At 42.2% G+C, this 19,225-nt stretch overlaps 1 protein-coding gene across 1 annotated transcript in view; it reads right to left on the bottom strand.

Moving 5' to 3' along the window:
- ARID1B (AT-rich interaction domain 1B) overlaps window positions 1-19,225 on the bottom strand; it is a 416,979-nt gene that overhangs the window by 14,557 nt on the left and 383,197 nt on the right. Inside the window, exons 17-20 of the mRNA XM_061130238.1 lie at window positions 15,171-15,380; window positions 12,056-12,260; window positions 6,843-6,981; window positions 6,412-6,584 (exon numbers count right to left, since the gene is read on the bottom strand). Of these exons, the coding sequence (XP_060986221.1) occupies window positions 6,412-6,584; window positions 6,843-6,981; window positions 12,056-12,260; window positions 15,171-15,380 (727 nt within the window). The remainder of the gene's footprint in view (window positions 1-6,411; window positions 6,585-6,842; window positions 6,982-12,055; window positions 12,261-15,170; window positions 15,381-19,225) is intronic.

Here is a 19,225-nt window from a genome sequence, read left to right as displayed (position 1 = left end):
TGTGAGGAACCATGTTCCACCACCAACTCTTAACGCTCTCAGAGGAATGGAATCCAGGCTTCCAGCTTGACTTGTACTGTGACCCTGAGCTGAGAACCCACAGAAATTGGAGGGCATACATATGTTGTGTGTTTTAAGCCATTTGTGGTAATTTGTTATGCAGTAATATAAGAAACAAACACAGGCCCAGATCCATACTTATTTGGGTTAAGTTGCTAAATCTCTAACTTTAATTTCTTATCTATAAAATGAGGTTGGTAATATCATCTCATGAAGTGGTTTGTAAGGAAGAGATATGTATACAGTTAGTTCCTTTCCCTTTTAGAAAAAAAAAAAAAGAAAAGTGAAAACCTTAACAACCATCCATGCACTGACTTACTCTAAAATCAGGATGAAGAAAATCATGAGGGAGTAAGGACCAGCTCAAGAAGGGATGAGATATTTCTAACAAGGGGTAGAGTGTCAATTAGGTCAAATATGCAAATTAGCATTTGCTCACAGCCTGAAGGAAATTGGGTCAAGCCCAGAAACTAGCCTGTAGGCAAATTAAACATTTTAATGCAAATTTTAATTGATACACACTTATTACCACCACCTACCTTTATCCTATGAAGGTTCCTTTTACGTTCCATGAGATAAAAGCTGATTACAATTTTGTGAGCTGATAAAATTTGTCTGGTTGGTTGAGAGGTGCAAATAAAGAAGTCTGACACTGGTAGAATATATTTTGCTTTATAAGGTGCTTTCAAATACTTCCTATCTTACATGCTCTTACATCAACCTCCAGTTTTGAAATTACTTTCCAGTTTTGAAGTTATTTTCCATTTCTTGAAGAAAGTAGGGAAAACCACTATACCGTTCAGGTATGACCTAAATCAAATACCTTACAATTATACAGTGGAAGTGACAAATAGATTCAAGGGATTAGATCTGATAGACAGAGTGCCTGAAGAATGACGAACGGAGATTCATGACATTGTACAGGAGACAGGGATCAAGACAATCCTCAAGAAAAAGAAATGCAAAAAGGCAAAATGGTTGTCTGAGGAGGCCTTACAAATAGCTGAGAAAAGAAGAGAAGCGAAAGGTAAAGGAGAAAAGAAACGATATACCCATTTGAATGCAGAGTTCCAAAGAATAGCAAGGAGAGATAAGAAGGCCTTCCTCAGTGATCAATGCAAAGAAATAGAGGAAAACAACAGATTGGGAAAGACTAGAGAACTCTTCAAGAAAATCAGAGATACCAAGGGAACATTTCATGCGAAGATGGGCTCAGTAAAGGACAGAAATGGTATGGACCTAACAGAAGCAGAAGATATTAAGAAGAGGTGGCAAGAATACACAGAACAACTATACAAAAAAGATCTTTACCACCCAGATAATCACGATTGTGTGATCACTCACCTACAGCCAGACATCCTGGAATGTGAAGTCAAGTGGGCCTTAGGAAGTATCACTATGAACAAAGCTAGTAGAAGTGATGAAATTGCAGTTGAGCTATTTCAAATTCTAAAAGATGATGCTGTGAAAGTGCTGCACTCAATATGCCCCCAAATTTGGAAAACTAAGCAGTGGCCACAGGACTGGAAAAGGTCAGTTTTCATTCCAATCCCAAAGAAAGGCAATGCCAAAGAATGTTCAAACTACCATACGATTGCACTCATCTCACACACCAGTAAAGTAATGCTCAAAATTCTCCAAGCCAGGCTTCAACAGTACATGAACGGGGGACTTCCATATGTTCAAACTGGATTTAGAAAAGGCAGAGGAACGAGATCAAATTGCCAACATCCACTGGATCATTGCAAAAGCTAGAGAGTTCCAGAAAAACATCTATTTCTGCTTTATTGACTATGCCAAAACCTCTGACTGTGTGGATCACAACAAACTGTGGAAAATTCTTAAAGAGATGGGGATTTCAGGCCACTTGAACCTGCCTCTTGAGAAATCTGTATGCAGGTCAGGAAGCAACAGTTAGAGCCAGACATGGAACAACAGACTGGATCCAAATAGGGAAAGGAGTACATCAAGGTTGTATATTGTGACCCTGCTTATTTAACTTCTATGCAGAGTACATCATGAGAAACGCTGGGCTGGATGAAGCACAAGTTGGAATCAAGATTGCCGGGAGAAATATCAATAACCTCAGATATGCAGATGACACCACACTTATGGCAGAAAGCGAAGAAGAACTAAAGAGCCTCTTGATAAAAGTGAAGGAGGAGAGTAAAAAAAGTTGTCTTAAAACTCAACATTCAGAAAACGAAGATCATGGCATCCGGTTCCATCACTTCATGGCAAATAGATGGGGAAACAATGGAAACAGTGACAGACTTTATTTTCTTAGGTTCCAAAATCACTGCAGATGGTGACTGCAGCCATGAAATTAAAAGACACTTGCTCCTTGGAAGAAAAGTTATGACCAACCTAGATAGCATATTAAAAAGCAGAGACATTAGTTTGCCAACTAAGGTCCATCTAGTCAAAGCTATGGTTTTTCCAGGAGTCATGTATGGATGTGAGAGTTGGAGTATAATGAAAGCTGAGCACTGAAGAATTGATGCTTTTGAACTGTGGTGTTGGAGAAGACTCTTGAGAGTCCTGTGGACTGCAAGAAGATCAAACCAGTACATCCTAAAGGAAATCAGTCCTGAATATTCATTTGCAGGACTGATGCTGAAGCTGAAACTCCCAATATTTTGGCCATCTGATGTAAACAACTGACTCATTGAAAAAGACCCTGATGCTGGGAGACTGAAGACAGGAGGAGAAGGGGACAACAGAGGATGAGATGGTTGGATGGCATCACCGACTTGATGGATATGAGTTTGAGCAAGCTGCGGGAGTTGGTGATGGACAGGGAGGCCTGGCATGCTGCATTCCATGGGGTCACAAAGAGTCAGACATGACTGAGCGACTGAACTGATATAAAAAGATGCATGACCTCAATCGTAATGAAATCCAAGATGAGGCTTTCCCCCCTCTCCCCTTCTGACTGACAAACATGAAAATGATAATAATCATTCTTAGTCAGAGGGTCCACATAATCATGTTAAGAGTGTTAAATTGGTATAACTTTTGCCAATACCTGCTATGGTAAGGCTGTATTTTGGTGACCTTCCCCCCGAAAGAAGGACATCTCTGGGTGCTCACAGCCTGTGGAGTCCCCATACACTGGGAGGCTGGGCCTGGTCACATGACCAGCTCTGACCACTGGGACACTGGCAAATGGATGCGGCAGAGAGCTGTAAGCAGCTGCAAGCGAGGCTGTGGCTCCTGGAGTGCTCCTTCCTGGAGCTTGTCTCCCATGGCACCAGGCACCCAAGAAGCTCCATGGAAAGGCCCCTGAGGAGGCCCCTGCCAGCAGCTCCAGCTCAGCTCCCAGGCAGTCTCCGGATGACACCGGCCGTTCAGGTGACACCTGAGCTCAGCAGAGCTCTCTGTCAGGCTTCGGATGACAGTCACCGCCTCTGAGTCCCAGCTGAGTACACCCGGAGTCAAGAGCTACCCCACCCACCACAGGACTGAGAGATACAATTGAGTGCTGTTGTTAAAGCTACTAAGTTTTGGGGTAGTTTTTTTTAACAACAGTACAAAGTAAACCGAAAAAAATGTTTGTTACAAATAGTACTCAGTAAACAAAAAAAGAATTGTCATTCTTTGATTCAGTTATTCTACTTCCAGGAATCTATTTCACAGAGACACTCTACAAGTGTGGAAAACAGCTAGCTGTACTCAATAATCACTGCATCATTACTTATAATAACAAAATATTATGAAACAAACCATGACTTACTAGAGCATTAAAAAGAGTAAGTAGGACTGTATCTGTGGATACTAATAAATATTCAAAATATATACTGTTAAGTTAAACAGTATATAAATAGTCACGTACTATGTACTTAAAAGCAATGAATTGATCAATTCCTCAAGCAGTGATGAATGAGTGAGTAGGTGGGGAAGGAAGGCAGGAGGACAGGCAGGGCGTCTGGGTCTGAGAGGAGGCTCTTTTATCTACCACCCACCACACTCCAGGTCAGCCACAGGAGCAGCAGCACCAACAACAAGGGGCGTGACATCCACTGATGTTGGTCATTAAATAAAAAATCAGAGCCCCACCAACTTCACTGACAGAATATGGTGAAGTGAGGAATGGAAAACCTTGCTGTAACAGGGGTAGGGCTGTAAGGAAATCGGCTTCCTGTGGGCTTTGTCTACCTGCTTTAACTTGGTACTAAATATACCAGTATTGGAAGGTAGCAGGTAAGCTGAAATACATGGGGGAAGTGTGAGGGCTTCCCGCCGAGCCACTGTATCATTTACACAGTGGATGAAAACACACTATAGAGCTACCTGGTACCTACAGCAAGGTAATCCAGTCATCCCCTCTTCACCCCCACACTTTATTTTCATTAAAAAAATATAGGCATAAGGAGACAAAAGAAATAGAACTCATGTTGTCAAATATAGCATAATACATAGGATATTGAAATAGTTTTCAATAACTTTGAAACCGGATCCAAACCGTAATTATTTTTCCACGTTATTGTCACATTTTCAGAGTCTAAAGGTATTATACAACTACCAACAGCACAAACGACACATTCCTTCTGGCGTCTCATACCACGAAGGAAAACAGTTAACGCCAACATTCATAAAGCTCTTGAATTTCTGAGCTTACGGATTTATTGCATGTTTTGCAAAATCTTTACCTGAAATAAGCAGCTCAAACTTTTTGAAAGGACAAACTATAGATTATCTTGTTTTGTGTAACGAGTATATGAAATACATATGAAATATAATTTCATTTAATTAAATGGTAATGTGCCCATTTAAAATTTTGAGATTCTTTTTTAATTTTTCATTGCTCTATAATACTTGTGAAAACTTATGCTTCTCTCTACTTAACAATGTTATCAATAAATTCATGCAAAAGCACTATTATTTAAGGGATCCCAGGATAAATACTTCCATAAAAATGTCATTCACTACTTTTTTGTATGTTTTTCAGGAACAGTCATACCATGCCTCAATTTCACAGGACTCTGCTGCATTAGGAAGAGCGTCAGCAGCACCTGGAGCTTGTGTGCCAGTGGAGAAGCTAGAGAGGACAGCGGCTGAGATGGCTACAGTCTCAGGGCTGAATGACCGCTGGGGACTGGTACACACAAGGGAAAAACCCAGCCTGGGTGTTTGCTCATGTCAATGAGAACTCTTGGGGATCTTGTCCATCCTACAGTTGTTGATACCATTTCTCTGCTTGGTTCTCCAAGATTATCCCCAGTAACAGTGCTCTGCCAGCTCCAGACACACAGCCTACCCCTCACTGCCTTGACATCTACAGTGAACTCTGGTTTCCTTTTCTGTCTTGTTCATTCCCAGGTGTCCACACCACAGGCAGTAACAGCCACCTTCACTTCCCGCTCTCTCCAACTGCCCACCTCTCAGTCACCATCGCTTGGTTCTTCTCCCTTAACCCCCACATTCAACATTCAATCCATCAGCACGTCCTGCTGTTTCTATCCCCCCACCCCCTCACACACATATACTGAGTGGTTCCATTCTCTCTCCTTGCTGGGTCTCACCCCAAGCCCTCACCTCTCTGAGGACTCTGACAGTGGTCTCCCCAACTCGACCCTCACTTCTCTCCAATACATTCTCCATAAATGTCCAGATAGTTACTCATTTATTTTTAACAACAGCAAAAACCCAGTCACCTCACATCCTGCGTAACAACCCCAAACTCGTCAGCACATGCAGGAAGTGGAAAGGCCCTGGACCCGGGGGCCTGGATGTTCTCAGCATGGCCCTCGGCTCTTTGTGCCCAGGAGCCTCCACCCCGCCACGCACACCAGCCTCACTGCCGCCTCGCTCCCGTCCCCCAGAGCCCCTGCCCGCCCTCCCTCCCAAGGAGAGGCCCCTCCTCCCACGACTGCCTCCACCCCCAACGCCATTGCTCTTTGTGTCCTTTCTTCCTGGTTGTTTCTTTTCGTCCATCGAAAACCATCTTTAGTCACATATACGTGGTTTACCTTACTTTTTATCTGTTGTTGGTAGCCCGTCAGCTCCACAAGGGCCTGTCTGGTTTACCAACTTAGCACCCAGCCCATGCCCAGCCCACGCCTTAAGACAAGCCTGATGCCAACTCGGGGCAGCACCAAGAGCACCTCTGCTTACGATACGTACCAGTCACTCTTCTAAGGCCTGTACTTATGTGCATTAACTCAGCTCCTCTTCATGACCCCTTATTATTCTAATTTCCAGATGAAGAAACCGAGGCACAGAGATGCTAAGTCCCTTCCTCAAGGCTGGAAATTTAGTAGGCTGCGGAGCTGGGGCAGTGAATCAATCACAGGACAGCAGAGGAATGCCCTCTGGACCAACCCCGCACAGAGGGCCCTTGGCGTTTACCTTTCCGCATCCCTCCAAAGGGGTCCTTGTTGGGCTCATAGGGCATCCTGCCCATCACGTCTGGCATGCTCATGCCCTGCTGGTACGGGGTGCTGGGAGTCATGGAGTTGCGTTTGGGGAACGATGACTCACTTGCGTCTGAGAATGGGTCGTGCACACTGACGGTGCTGCTTCTGATGAGATGAGAGACATGAAAGCTTAACCACAGAGCATTAGTCACCTGCCAACGCTGATCCCGAAAATAAGCCAACCTTGAAATCTGTGTACATGGGAAAACCATCCAAAGTAAATTATATGACTGAAACTGGGGGTAGTCAATATTTAAAAACTCACTAGAGAATACCATTTTCTCTCTCTCTAAAGTCTGCTCGAGAAAACTAAAAGACAGACAAATCTAACTTTACATGGCTCACAGAGATCCTTTAACATACCTTCCACCTTGCATCGGGGTCACCTGTCCATGAGGGGTGGAGGCTGGAGTAGGTGGCTTCAGGTCGCCTGGAACCTCTGCCATCGAATTACTGCCAGTTGACTGCGGCGTCTGTGGACCTTGCAAGGATCCTGAGTTAGCTGATAGTAGTGATACCAAGGAAAAATGGGGGAAAAACTAGAGGTTATCAAGTGAGCTCATCCTTGATAGTTATTCTTTTAAAAAGGGAAGGAGAAACAGGGCACCATCTCATGTAGAAAGAGTAACAATATCCATTGCTGGTAACGATGTAGTAAAATTAACTGCTCTTACATTGTTTATGGTGAAAATCAGTAAAAGCTTTTTTTCCCTAAATTCTTTGGGAAACGCACTTCAGATATGAGCTGTAAACACCTTTTGACTGGGTAAATTCTTTCTTTTCTGGGTATTTATCCCAGGAAAATCATCTAATATAAAGAAGGTTTTAGAAGGCTTATTTTAGTGTTGTTTATAATGAAGGTAATCTGAATGTCTAAGAATAAGGAAAAATGGGACAAAAAGTTTGTTTTATCAATTTGATGGGCTATTGTGCTACTTTAGAAAAACATTATAAAAATTATCAAGGTCTTAGGCAATGAGAAATGTTTAAGTTGTAAAGAAATGGTACAAATTAGTAATGAGCTTTGTATCATTCTTCTACATCTGGATGTGTCTATGCTGTCATTTACAGTAGTTTTTGGAGCTATGAAATCATACTTTTTATTTACACAACACAATTCTTATTGGTTTAGAATTTAATGTCATTATCAGAGTAACAAGATTGGGCTTTAACTATAATTACACTATAATAACAGAGGCCAGAATTGAACAGATCTTTTTAAAACTTATGTAGGATTCATGAAAAAAATTAATCCCACTTAAAAACATAATATTTTAAGGGCTCTTGCTTTATCATTGATCATAGTCCTTAGCATGTTAGGTGTTGGATAGATATTGGCTTCACTTATTAATTAAACAAACATTAATTGAATGAATATTGTGTGCTCTTTCCTACTGTTGGAATTTATCAAATTGACTGAAAAAGATAAAAATTCCTGCCTACATACATACATACGATACTTTCAGAATTCTAACTGCAACAAATAGGATTGCTGGTTGCTTATAAACAATAATTTGCAAACATTATTATGTACAGTTAACGAACTGTACAATTACCACACTTTACTTTAGGGGAAACTGAGTTACACAAATCCTGGAGATCACAGAGTGTGCTATTAGTGAGTAAGAAATGGGGTCTATCACTTCTACTCAGAGAGCTTCAGCTGAACCAACATGTCTGCATGGTCGAGGCCTACTTGGGAATGAATACTGAGGACTGGCCAACAGAGGGTGCTTTCCATAACACCTCCCCTGGGTGCCTAGGACGAGAGTGAATCAGGGAAGACTAGCTTTAACTATAGATACCTTCTTAGATGTAGATACCTTAAAATAAAAACTTACCAACTCATGCTTCTAAACCAAACCAGAATTTTACCAAATTCAGTTTATTATACTTGTATACCAAATATGCATTTCCAGAGTTTTACCAAAAAATGCATATTTAAAAAGTAGATATAATGAAAGAAACAAGTAGAGTCTTTTACAAATATAGAAGGATAACCCTACAGACATGACTGCCCCACAGAACTGGCAGGGGAAATAACTGATTTTTTAAACTCAAGAAGCAGACTACAGAAGCCAGCACAGCTTCCTTGGAACAGGGCTCACAAGGCCGTGAGTTCAGAACGGCCTTTATTTACAAGTATTCACATTTACAGCTAATAAAAAAAAAAAAAGGAAACATTCTCCCCTCCCGCCAGTGTGTTTTCCTTTCCTTTCAGGGGAAAAAAGAAAAAAAAGAATGCAACCTCTGGAAGCTGCTAACAGAGGAGGCTGGCTCTCTAGGATATCCCTACCTTTTGCCAGAAGCTACAAATGTATACTGGAAAGTAAACAATGGAAAGGTTACTGAAGGTTAAGTACATTCACACACTTCAGACTGAAAGGGCCAGACTCCTAGCTGAGAAGATAATTTACACAGCATGGACCGGGTGCCCTAGTTCTGGCTGGGGTTGCAGGAAGGAGGGTGGGGAGATGAGGCATAGCTGATATGCCCCAGGTCTACGGCAACCAGAGGTCACCCAGAGGGCACCTCTGTTTATAACCCGAGCCCTTTCTCATTTATCTTCCACTGAGGATTCCCTAGTTGGATCCATGACAGGCTCTGTGACATCACCTGTCAGCTAATAATAGAAATTCAGTCAGCCACCTGCCAGCAAAGATGGATGGGTTTTTGGTTACAGACTTACTAATTGAAAGTGGAGCTTCCTCCCACCACCCCTACCCATTCCTCCCAGCCAGGTCCCCTCCCCACCCTGTCCCTACCCCACTCTAGCTTACAGGCAGCCCAGGCCCTGGATCCCTGTGGCTGTTCATTAGATCTTCACAAACTTTTACAGTCGGTTATAACAGCCCCACCAGCACCTCAGAGCTGCAACCACACCCTCAGGCCCTGCTCAGGTTTCATTCAGGAGCCTTCCTTTGGTCGACTTGCTCTAGACCCCAAAGACACAACCTGGATCCCTGGGGTGAGAAGCCACACAGCCATTTGACAGTGAAGATCGGGGTGAAGGCTTCAGGGCTAAGGGGCAACACCTTTCAGAGGCTGACAGGACTGAATTTCAAATCTTATCAGCCGTGTCACATCTGAACTTAAACAGGGGGATGACCTTCAGTCATTAGCATTTAGGATTTAAGTTGGTTCAGAATGAACATTTGAAAAAAGAATCTAGAATGTTTCTGAGGAATCTTTTAGTTGTTTGCCTGGATGTATCGGTAAGGAATATGCTACAGGTAGGTTCTTATGGGAAAAAACCTGACTTAAAGAACACAAATTTTGGCTGAAAATTAGTTAAAACACTTTTGTAGTATATGAGGCCCTGACATGGCAAAGGTTTGGGAATAATTTGTTTCCCTTCTCTGACAATAAAAATGTTTCAGAAACATTTTCCTTAATCATAGGTCTGGAATCAAAGAGGCCACTGATTCACAGATGCTGGAGGAAATGCCTGGCTTTTGGTTGAGAGGCGACGTTACTCACTGCCCACTGCCTGGTCCATGTTTCTGTCCTCTTGCTGAGCGGTGTGCAAAACACGTGAGCCATGAAGACTGGCCCCGTGCACCCCGCACTGTGCCCTTCAGGCTGTGCGTTGGCTGAACTGCTAAATTCAGGAAGCTTTCCTCCCGTTTCCTGTTTCACAGACTCAGGATCCATTTGGACCACTGAGAAGAATGTATTATCAGAGGTGTGCCTGCAATCCCAGCTCTTTTGTGCAGTTAAAGTGATAATGTTGCCATAAAAACGGCAGTTTAAAATAAAGAGGGGGAGAGGAAAGAGCTGACTGTTCAGAGCACAGGCCCTGCACTTTCTGAAGTGTCTGTACCTCAGCAGGGTTTCTCGTACCGAAGCTGATGCACACTGGGAGAGCTATTCTCCATACAGAAGTACAGACCATTCAGTGACACAAGTTCTTTCCTGGCAAATAAAATATACCTTTAGATCTTTGCAGACATCGCCACTTTGGTCCCTACACCCTACTGGGTTTTTATTTTGGAAAAATAGTTTCAGAGCTGTTCAGAGGCAGCTTGTTTTACTCTGTGAACTGAATGTAATGTTGTGAGATTTTCGAAATTAGATTTCACAGTTTTTAAAGTCCACCATAACTGGCAAAGGCTGTGGATCTTTAAGGATGGGGTGAGAGAGAGGAACTTCTCTACTTGTATTTAGAACCAACAGATCTATATTGAGGTGTGCTCATTTCACGTGTACCCTGGGCCTTAAGAGTATTTATTTGAGATCTCTTGATTAGTGGCCTTAGATATTAGCATTTGCCCTCCAGATATCAGCTAGACAAAGTAATTAAAAGAGAAACAACTCCTTTCTTTTGCTCACAGGTACCACTTTCTGTGTGTAAACAGTTTACCTATTACAGCGCTGCTTTAAGCACAAAGTGTCGTAGGTACACCTGGCTCTCTAACGCTAGAGCCAGATGTCTGGATCAAAGCCTGGTTCTCCCCCTCACTAGCAACAATGGGCCAGTTTGCTGAGATTTTATGTGCCTTGGTTTTCTCAGGGGTTTTAGAACAGTATCTGTATTATAGGGCTCATATGAAGATTAAATGGGAAAGCCCTGGCACACTGTAAGTGCTCAAGAAATACTGGCTATGATCATTTGACTGCATAACAAGCCTGTGTTGGGGGCCGTGGCAGGTACAATCAGCCCCACCTCATACGCAGGACAGTGTGAGCAAGTGTGACCAGCACAGGGCTTGGACATGGCCAGAAGCAGACCACAGAATGATCAAACTTAACTTGAGTGAGGTCACCCAGAACTAAGGATGATGTAAACCTCTTCTCATCTTCAATACTGGATTTATCAGAATACAGTGATTCAGTAATTTCAAATCTGAAATGCTAACAGTAGAACAGAAGCCAGCAGGAGAGCCAAAAGGATGGCAGGGTGTCCAACAGCTGAGTGGAGAGACAGCAGAGAAGGCAGGTACCATTTGTATGACTTTGCTTCTGTGAATTCAAGTGAATTGCCATCATTCCCAAGCAGTATTTGCTTAGATTCCTGACCTCTAGCTCAAAACTAATTTGGACTCCACTTTCACAGAAACAGGGCTATGCAGACCTTTATCATGAAAGTTTGCTGAATTCCCTACAAGCAAAAACTTGCTTGGCAGGGAACATTAAATACGAAGTCCAAATTTCATTTTGCTGTGTACAAATCTGAGTATCTCTGACAGAGGCAGAGCTGGTGGAAGCTGGCTGTTAAATCTGCAGGGTGGCATTTCTGCTATGAGCACAGGTTAATGGGGAGACATTTTGATAGTTAGGTGGGATATTTTAAAATAACTGTATAAGGAATTACTTGTATATAACTCAGAACCTGAAGTCTACTTTGACTAGAAAAGGTAAAGTAAAAGATCGGCACCTTCAAAATGCAGAGCAGAAACACAGTATCCCCAGTTCATTCCTCCTTCCCTTAGGCACTGCTAATGGGGCCCAGTCAAACGAACAAGAGAAGACAGGATGTCCCTTCCACTCTCTCAGACCCCAGTGTGTCCTGTTTGCTCTGCTGAGTGGCGTCTCAGAGCCCGGGAGGGGCTCCCGGCTGCAGCGCCCCCACTTACCAGGAGATGGCGGCTGGAGCTTGGGCTGCTTCTTGGTGTCGCCCGTGCTGAAGACTTCCGGTGGGGGCTCCTCCCCCCGCTCGATCTTGCACTCAAAGGCAAACAGGTACTGAATATACTGCTTTTTCAGGGAGCTCGCTGCACTGCTCGAAGTGCCAACATTTAGGTTGGTTGCCAGCTCACGCCACTTCTTGTTTTTATTAACCTAGCCAAAAAAAAAAAAAAGGGCAGGATTACTGGTTTGCAGCAAAGTGGCTTGTTTAAAGCCAGGAAACAAAAAAAAGCACTTAATATCTTGGTTTACTTTTTTTTTTTTCATTTTCCTCTTTTAACTAATGCTCATTACTCCCACTCAGTAGTGCACATACAGCATTTACAGCTATAAAACCATTAAGGAACCTGCTGATAGCTACATAAAAAGCATTGCTCATGGAGATTCTTCTGCCCAGTGCATCTTCTAATGCCTCGGAGTCTGCCAGAGCGGGGTGCTGCTCGGAGCTGGCGATTTATCTCTGAGCAAAGGCGCTCTAGCTCGCCCCCATCTCACTCTTATTTTTTTAAAAAAGGGTGTCTAAAAACTAATCTAAAAAGCAATAACAGAATTATTTTGCAATTTAAGTATTTGAGCTTTAATAAGAAAAACAATGTCTTCTTCCAACAGCCACAAGTTCCCAGAAAGATGAGCCTGTAATTTCTGTTCATGCCCAGCCTTTCACGTGAGGCTTTCTTGTAGTATTGGGTGAAGGAGGCCCCAACCAAATAAGCCCAACCTAACAGTCCAGCAGAAGTCAACAACCCTGTCTGAGCTATGAGCCACCAGCTAATGGACATGGCAGCACCAGTGGGCTTGGGAAGGGGCACAAAGGACCATCCAGTGTTCCCACTTACACTCAGGCTGGAGGGAATACAACTGCAAAAAGAGAAGAGAAGAAAGGAAGGGAATCCTCATACGTTATCTAAGATTTGAGGAATTAGTTTAACATTTTGATTCCTGATGGGAACAGATCACACGAGGCTGACACATGAAGGAAACATGAAGGCCTGCAAACACTTGGGGAATATTTTGCCTTTAGATGTATCCTGTGTTAAGCGGCATGGGTTAAAGGGACAGTGAGTTTGAATGAAATGTTCAATTTTTGGATTCAAACTTCCTCACAAAGCTCTTTATGTCCATTTACTTCTTAGTACTAAATGGTGCCTGAGAAACCGGAGAATACTCTCGGGAATGCTCAGTGCCATTTTTGGTACTGAATGCCAGGCTGCAACAGGCAGGCCTGTGACTGCTTGTGAAACAGTAAGCAGAGCACTGCCTGGGACACCCTGAAAAGCAAGGCTCTTAGCTGATCTCTCTGGGGCTGCAGCACCTGTTCCAATCACATCTGATGGGGTGTGAGTGACAATAAGGCCAAGGCCTCACCACTGGGAATCACTACTACATTCAAGCAACTTCATCAGCTAAGCCAGCAGCAACTTGCTCACAGACCCAACCTGGGAATCCACTTGGCTGAGTGAGGTGTCCTGATGGTTCCTTGCTTCCGTGAGCTGGGTGAAACCCTTTGCTGGCCGCCACTCACACCTGGTCACACCTGGTCTGCATCCTGTGAGCCCATCTGATTACGCCGTCTGGAGTCAAGCTCTAACTGCTTTACTTGGAGGCCTCAGTCTCGGGTGGGAGGAGGCTCCTCAGGGAGGGCTGAGAACAAAAGCCTCTCCTGCACACCCCCAGAGCTGTGCAGCCCGGAGACCAGGGTGGGTCCTCGGCGATACCTGTGCATCAGTAGACCTGCCATTGGATAGTGAAGCCTGGACCACCTGAGGCCCGGAGCAGCTCCTTTCACTGGTCTGGGAGGGAGCCCAGGAACTGACAGGTTTTAAACGCTCCCAGGTGCTGCCAATGAACAGCTAGGTCTGAGAACCAAGGGCAGATAAAGGGCATGTGTTTTGCAATCAAACAAACCTGGCCCCACCACCTACCCTGAGAATCCCTCGACCACAACATTATTGTATAGTCAGCCTTCCCTGTTCCCTGGTTCTGTATTTGTGAATCTAACCAATTGTGAATTCAAAGTATTGAGGGAAAAAAAAAAAAGCTCCCTCACCCCCCGCCCAAAAGAAAGTTCCAAAAAGCAAAACTTGAACTGGTACCAGCAACTATTTACATTGCATTACACTGTACTGGGTATTAGAAGTAACCAAGAGATGATCTGAAGTATACGGGAGGTGGTGTGTAGGTTCCAGAAACAAAGAGATGAGCTCACAGGGTTTCAGTATTTGTGGGGATCCTGGAACCAGTGCTCCGTGGACCCCAGGGGGCGACTGTACTTCAATCTGTTACATCTCTTCTTCAAGGCTGACGACTCTGCATTTCATGGGTGTTGAGAGAGAAGTGACAAGAAAAAGGACGGTGCCCAGGATGCGGCAGGCACTCACCCCTGAGGGCCCTTTTCTCCATTCTACTTCAGGATATGGACACACAAACCCGCCCCAGTGCTAAAAACAGGGCTGAGATGAGGGAAAGGAGAATGTGGCCCCTAGGGTAGGGTACAGAATGAAGGGGGCAAGTGCAGGGGGGCATCTGCACAACCCCAAAGGGAGTGCCTCCGGGCATTCTGCACCCGGGTGCCCCCAGCCGTGGGAAAGGACAGCACTGCCCCTCCTGTCACCCAGGTACAGCGGACACGGCTGTAGAAGGGTGACTTAGTTTTCTTGTTAACTTGCTTTGGATAGAGAGAAACAGCGAATTTGATTTATATCCGATCCAAACAATTTAGTCATTTGTAAACATTTCTGTTTACCATGAAATTCTAACACAGACTCCACAGAATTCTAGAGCTGTTAGGGAGGACCCTAAAGCAAAACCTAGCTCAAATGTCTCATTTTACAGTTAAGGATTGAGTCCATATAAACGACCTACTGAGGTCACTCTGCGAGTGGGTGGCAGATAGGGGTCCCTGACCCCAGTGCACCCCCCGCCCCCCACCTGCCACACATGAACATGGATCCAGTAAAGGTGACCTTCCCAGAGGCTTAGCTTTTTCTTTGTGAGAAAAAAAAAAAAATCAAGTTTGCATATTCAAAGCTCATCCACAACATCTCCTCATTCAGTTGTTCTCACCTGTGCCAAACCTCCGATCTCTTTGACGCAGACATAGAGCCTGAACAGGTCCAAGGGCTTCTTGCCCACTGCAGGCAGACTTGAGACTGGGGAGCCCCTCTCCTCCATGAAGGTGAGGTAGCGGTCCACCCACAGCTTCCTCTCTGGCTCATTCCCTAGCTCATACACCTTTGTGATCTTTTCCCCAGTGGTGGTGGATGAGCTGGACTTCTAGAGCCCAGGGCAGCATTTGGAGATGGGGCATAAGCGGGCAGAGGGAAAGGGAAGAAGGCGAGAAAAAAGGTAATGAGCTACCAAATGCAAGAAGAGAAGAAATTTAAAAACTACTGCTATCACACAACAATCAGGAATGAAGGCTACTAGTTCAGGCACAAAGTATACATTTTCTTAATTAAGAATTTACTTTGATTTTAAATAAAGGGCCCAAACTCCCCCTTTTATATATTTGAAAAACAAAAACAGAACAAAACAAAACTCTTTTTTACTTTATCAATATAAGCATTGAATCCCAGAAGGCAAGACTCCAATGACCCCTCATGTCATTTTTTCTTTTTTTTTTAAAAAAGGGTGCAAGTTCATTGAATGGCCATAATGAGTTTAAAGTTTCAACTGTAATATTATGTTGATGCCCCTCCTCATATGTAGATGCCTACATTTCCTTGTCAAAATATGAATGACCAATGTATAGTTTTATTAAAACTAAATCATATGGAGGTAGAGCACATACATGATGTGTGTTGAAAAATATAAGGTAGGTCACGTGTCATCGGACCCAGCGGTGTGTGCGCTTTACATTTGAGAGCCTTCTAAATTAATGGCCAGTTACTAGCATTCTCTCAGAATGATCCGCTTTCCTGACTTAAGATTTCTTGAACTTTTCTGTCAAGGTAAGGTGCTATTTTAATAGATTTCTTAAGCAACCATGTGTTCATCACAAACACATGTGCTATTTCATACTCCCAGCTTATTTACGAATGTTTACTTTTATGTGCCCATTTGGTTTATACTGATGTTCTAATTCTTGGTCTTTCATTTTTCTAATTATATATTTGATACTAAAATGTCAGAAGTGGCTATTTCTGCACACCTGAAGCTCACCCTCTGGATCATGTGATCTGGGAAGGTAATACTTTTTGTCTTAAACAGCCCAACTGTATATTCTCCCTTTCTTTTATGTCTCTGTATTTGTAACAATATTTGTGTACTTGTAATATCTGCAACTCTGGGATTCTTGTGCAAAATCACTTGTCAATTCTCAAATATTCCCTTGGAATAATAATATATTTCATTTAATCATGTTTATTTACTAGGTTATCATTTGCAATGTATAGTATTGTGTTAGATGAAGTTTTTTTTAACTTTTTCGTTATATTTAGCTCAACATAATTTTAAACGTGACCTGAAATGGGGATGGTGAGTTAAATAACATAACTGTCTTTAAAGTTTGATGCTACCTTGTTTAGCAAAGTAATTCCCAATAAAACTAGGGCCTGAGAAAGGATGCTTGAGAATGAAACTAATCAAGCTGATGCGTGGCAGAGGTCCTTCCAATTAACATGTAATTTCCCAAGCTATTTTTGCTAAAATTTTAAGCCTTCAGCTTTAGAATTATTGAAACATAAAATGTTTACATAAAACATATAAAAATGGGTGATACAGCTGATGTAAATAAAAAAAGTAGAGTGGCAGGATTAAAAAAAAATACTGTGACCTTTTACAATTTGTATTGATGAAGCTAAAGAGCAAGTCACCTAACAGTTACTTTAGATAAGAACTTAAATTGTATATACATATTCCTATATGTCTTATAAATTCATGTATATACCAGAATATGGAACATATTCCATATCCAAATAAGTCTGTACATTTTATCATATTCTTATATCCAAGGAGTCTCTGACTAGGGAAAGAAACTGTTCTAACACTTCTTATACCACATTCTCATCCTGGGAACATTTCAGAAGCTTTGTCATCATTTATGAGGTAGTTATAAGTTATTTCTAAGTCCTAGTGCTGAAAAATTTTTTGTTTTTATTGGGATGCACATTGAAAAAATGGACCTAATCTTGTAAAAAAAATTAAAAATCTAAAATAAGAATCAGAGGAAAAAAGCACTATCACCTAAAATCAATTAACATAACAACAAACCACCACCACCATGAATCTCCCCCTTTTATTTGATCTGTGAAAAATTGAGAGGTAAAAATTTGAGATTCAATTTAAAAATGAGATATAAAATCAATCATTTCAATTTACAGTTACTCTAAGTGCTCCATCAACATCCTGAATATAAGAACCAACTGCTATTTCTGGCCTGGTCCTCTCTAAACCCCAAATGTGGAAGGGCTCCAGGAGAACAGTTCATCATGACCCAAGCAATGAGACTGTGCAGTGTTTATTCCTATTTATGAAAGGACTGCATTCTCATAAACTGAAATGGGTCTAAAGGAATGATTCACTTAGTTTGACTATCCATAGTTTAACTTTTCTTACCGTTCTTTGTTAAATGAACTTAAGTTTAATTAACTTCTATATATTTCAATTTGTTCTCATAAAATGAGAAAACCTTAATGAAGATAATCACTTTTAACAATTTTATCTTTCATAGTTTTTAGATCTTTAAAAATGCACTTTATGGTGCTGTAATGTAGGAAAAGGCATCTATATGAAAACAAAGTGGTCAAGCCTCAGTTATGTGTCAGGTCCTAGAAAAGGCCTCCCTTGAAGCCAGCTCCCTGGTCTGAATCATCACAAGTTTTATTTGTCCTTACAGGCACCTGGCCTCACAGGGCATCGGGGTGTGTGTCCTGCGTGGGATTAGCTGTCTGCCCTCCACTCTTCTGACCAAACCTTAAGTTCCACAGGGCAGGACCTGTGTTGATTTTGAATCACCAACAGTGACAGCACACTTAAGGTACTCAGTAGGTATCTATTCTATGAGAGAATACGCAAATGAATGAGAAAGGTCTGAAAAGTCTAGCACCATCCAAGTAAGAATTAACAGCTGATTAAAACAGCCTATAAATAGGCTTTCAGTGAGCAAGGTACTAAGTGAACATGGACACAGTCTAATAAGACTGAAAGCTGAGAAGAGATTGGTGGACAAGTAAGATCTCCAGGTGACACACCAGCCCATTCCCAAAGTTAGTATCTGTGTGTCCAAACAGAGAGAAACGATATTAAGAAAAACAAAAGCCCTAGGAAGTAAAGACTATACACTTTATCACTGATTAGGCTCAACATGTACTTTTTTTGTTCTCAGACATTATTAATTTTGATGTGACCTTTGGATAAGTATCATTTACATTCTACTCATCAACAATGGGCAAAAGAAAAAAAAAAAAAAAACTAGCCCTGCAGGAAGATAGTTAACTTTTCCAGGCCACTAGAAACACCTCATTTTGCTTTGATACTGTAAAAATCGTATCATACTGCATGAAACACTGTCATGGAGACAAGAAAAAGAAACGGAGACTGCTGAAAAATTACAGCAAGACATTATTATGGTGCCACAAAAGTTTTCCTTGCATATAACTTAATTAAGTCTATAAGTAGACTTTTCCTCAAATCTTTGAGGCAGATTTACATTTCAGCAGTCTTTACCATATGCCTGGTAATATGTGTATATGCATGTGTATGTGCAAATGTTTATTTTTATTGTGGAATGTTTTGTAACAAAACTGTTGGTCCACAGCACACTGTCAAAGCATAGAACATCTTTGTTATTTAGTTCATTTCAGGTCTGGTATTAGACAAGCTTTATCAGGAACACTGTGAGGAGCAATTTTAAGTACAATTTAAAGTTGCATCTCAGAAAGAGAAGTTAAATACTCCTCAATATGTATCTGCAGTGATTTGACAGCAGAGATAATCTGAGGTCCTTCATAACAATCTCCTTTCGTTCCCTTCTTGAATGAGCATTTCATGTGAGCGTGGAGTTGTTTTCTCAATACAAAGCAACCTCCAACACCTTCCACTACCTCAAATCACATCCTCCCTTGTTCTCTTTTTCTATGACTGAAGCCAGAAGTATGATTGTAAATTTTTAAGTAAAA

Source organism: Dama dama, chromosome 26 (assembly GCF_033118175.1).
Source record: "Dama dama isolate Ldn47 chromosome 26, ASM3311817v1, whole genome shotgun sequence".
Classification (NCBI taxonomy): domain Eukaryota; kingdom Metazoa; phylum Chordata; class Mammalia; order Artiodactyla; family Cervidae; genus Dama; species Dama dama.
The sequence above is the reverse complement of the archived record's forward strand: the minus strand, read 5'-3'. Positions and strand labels throughout refer to the sequence as shown.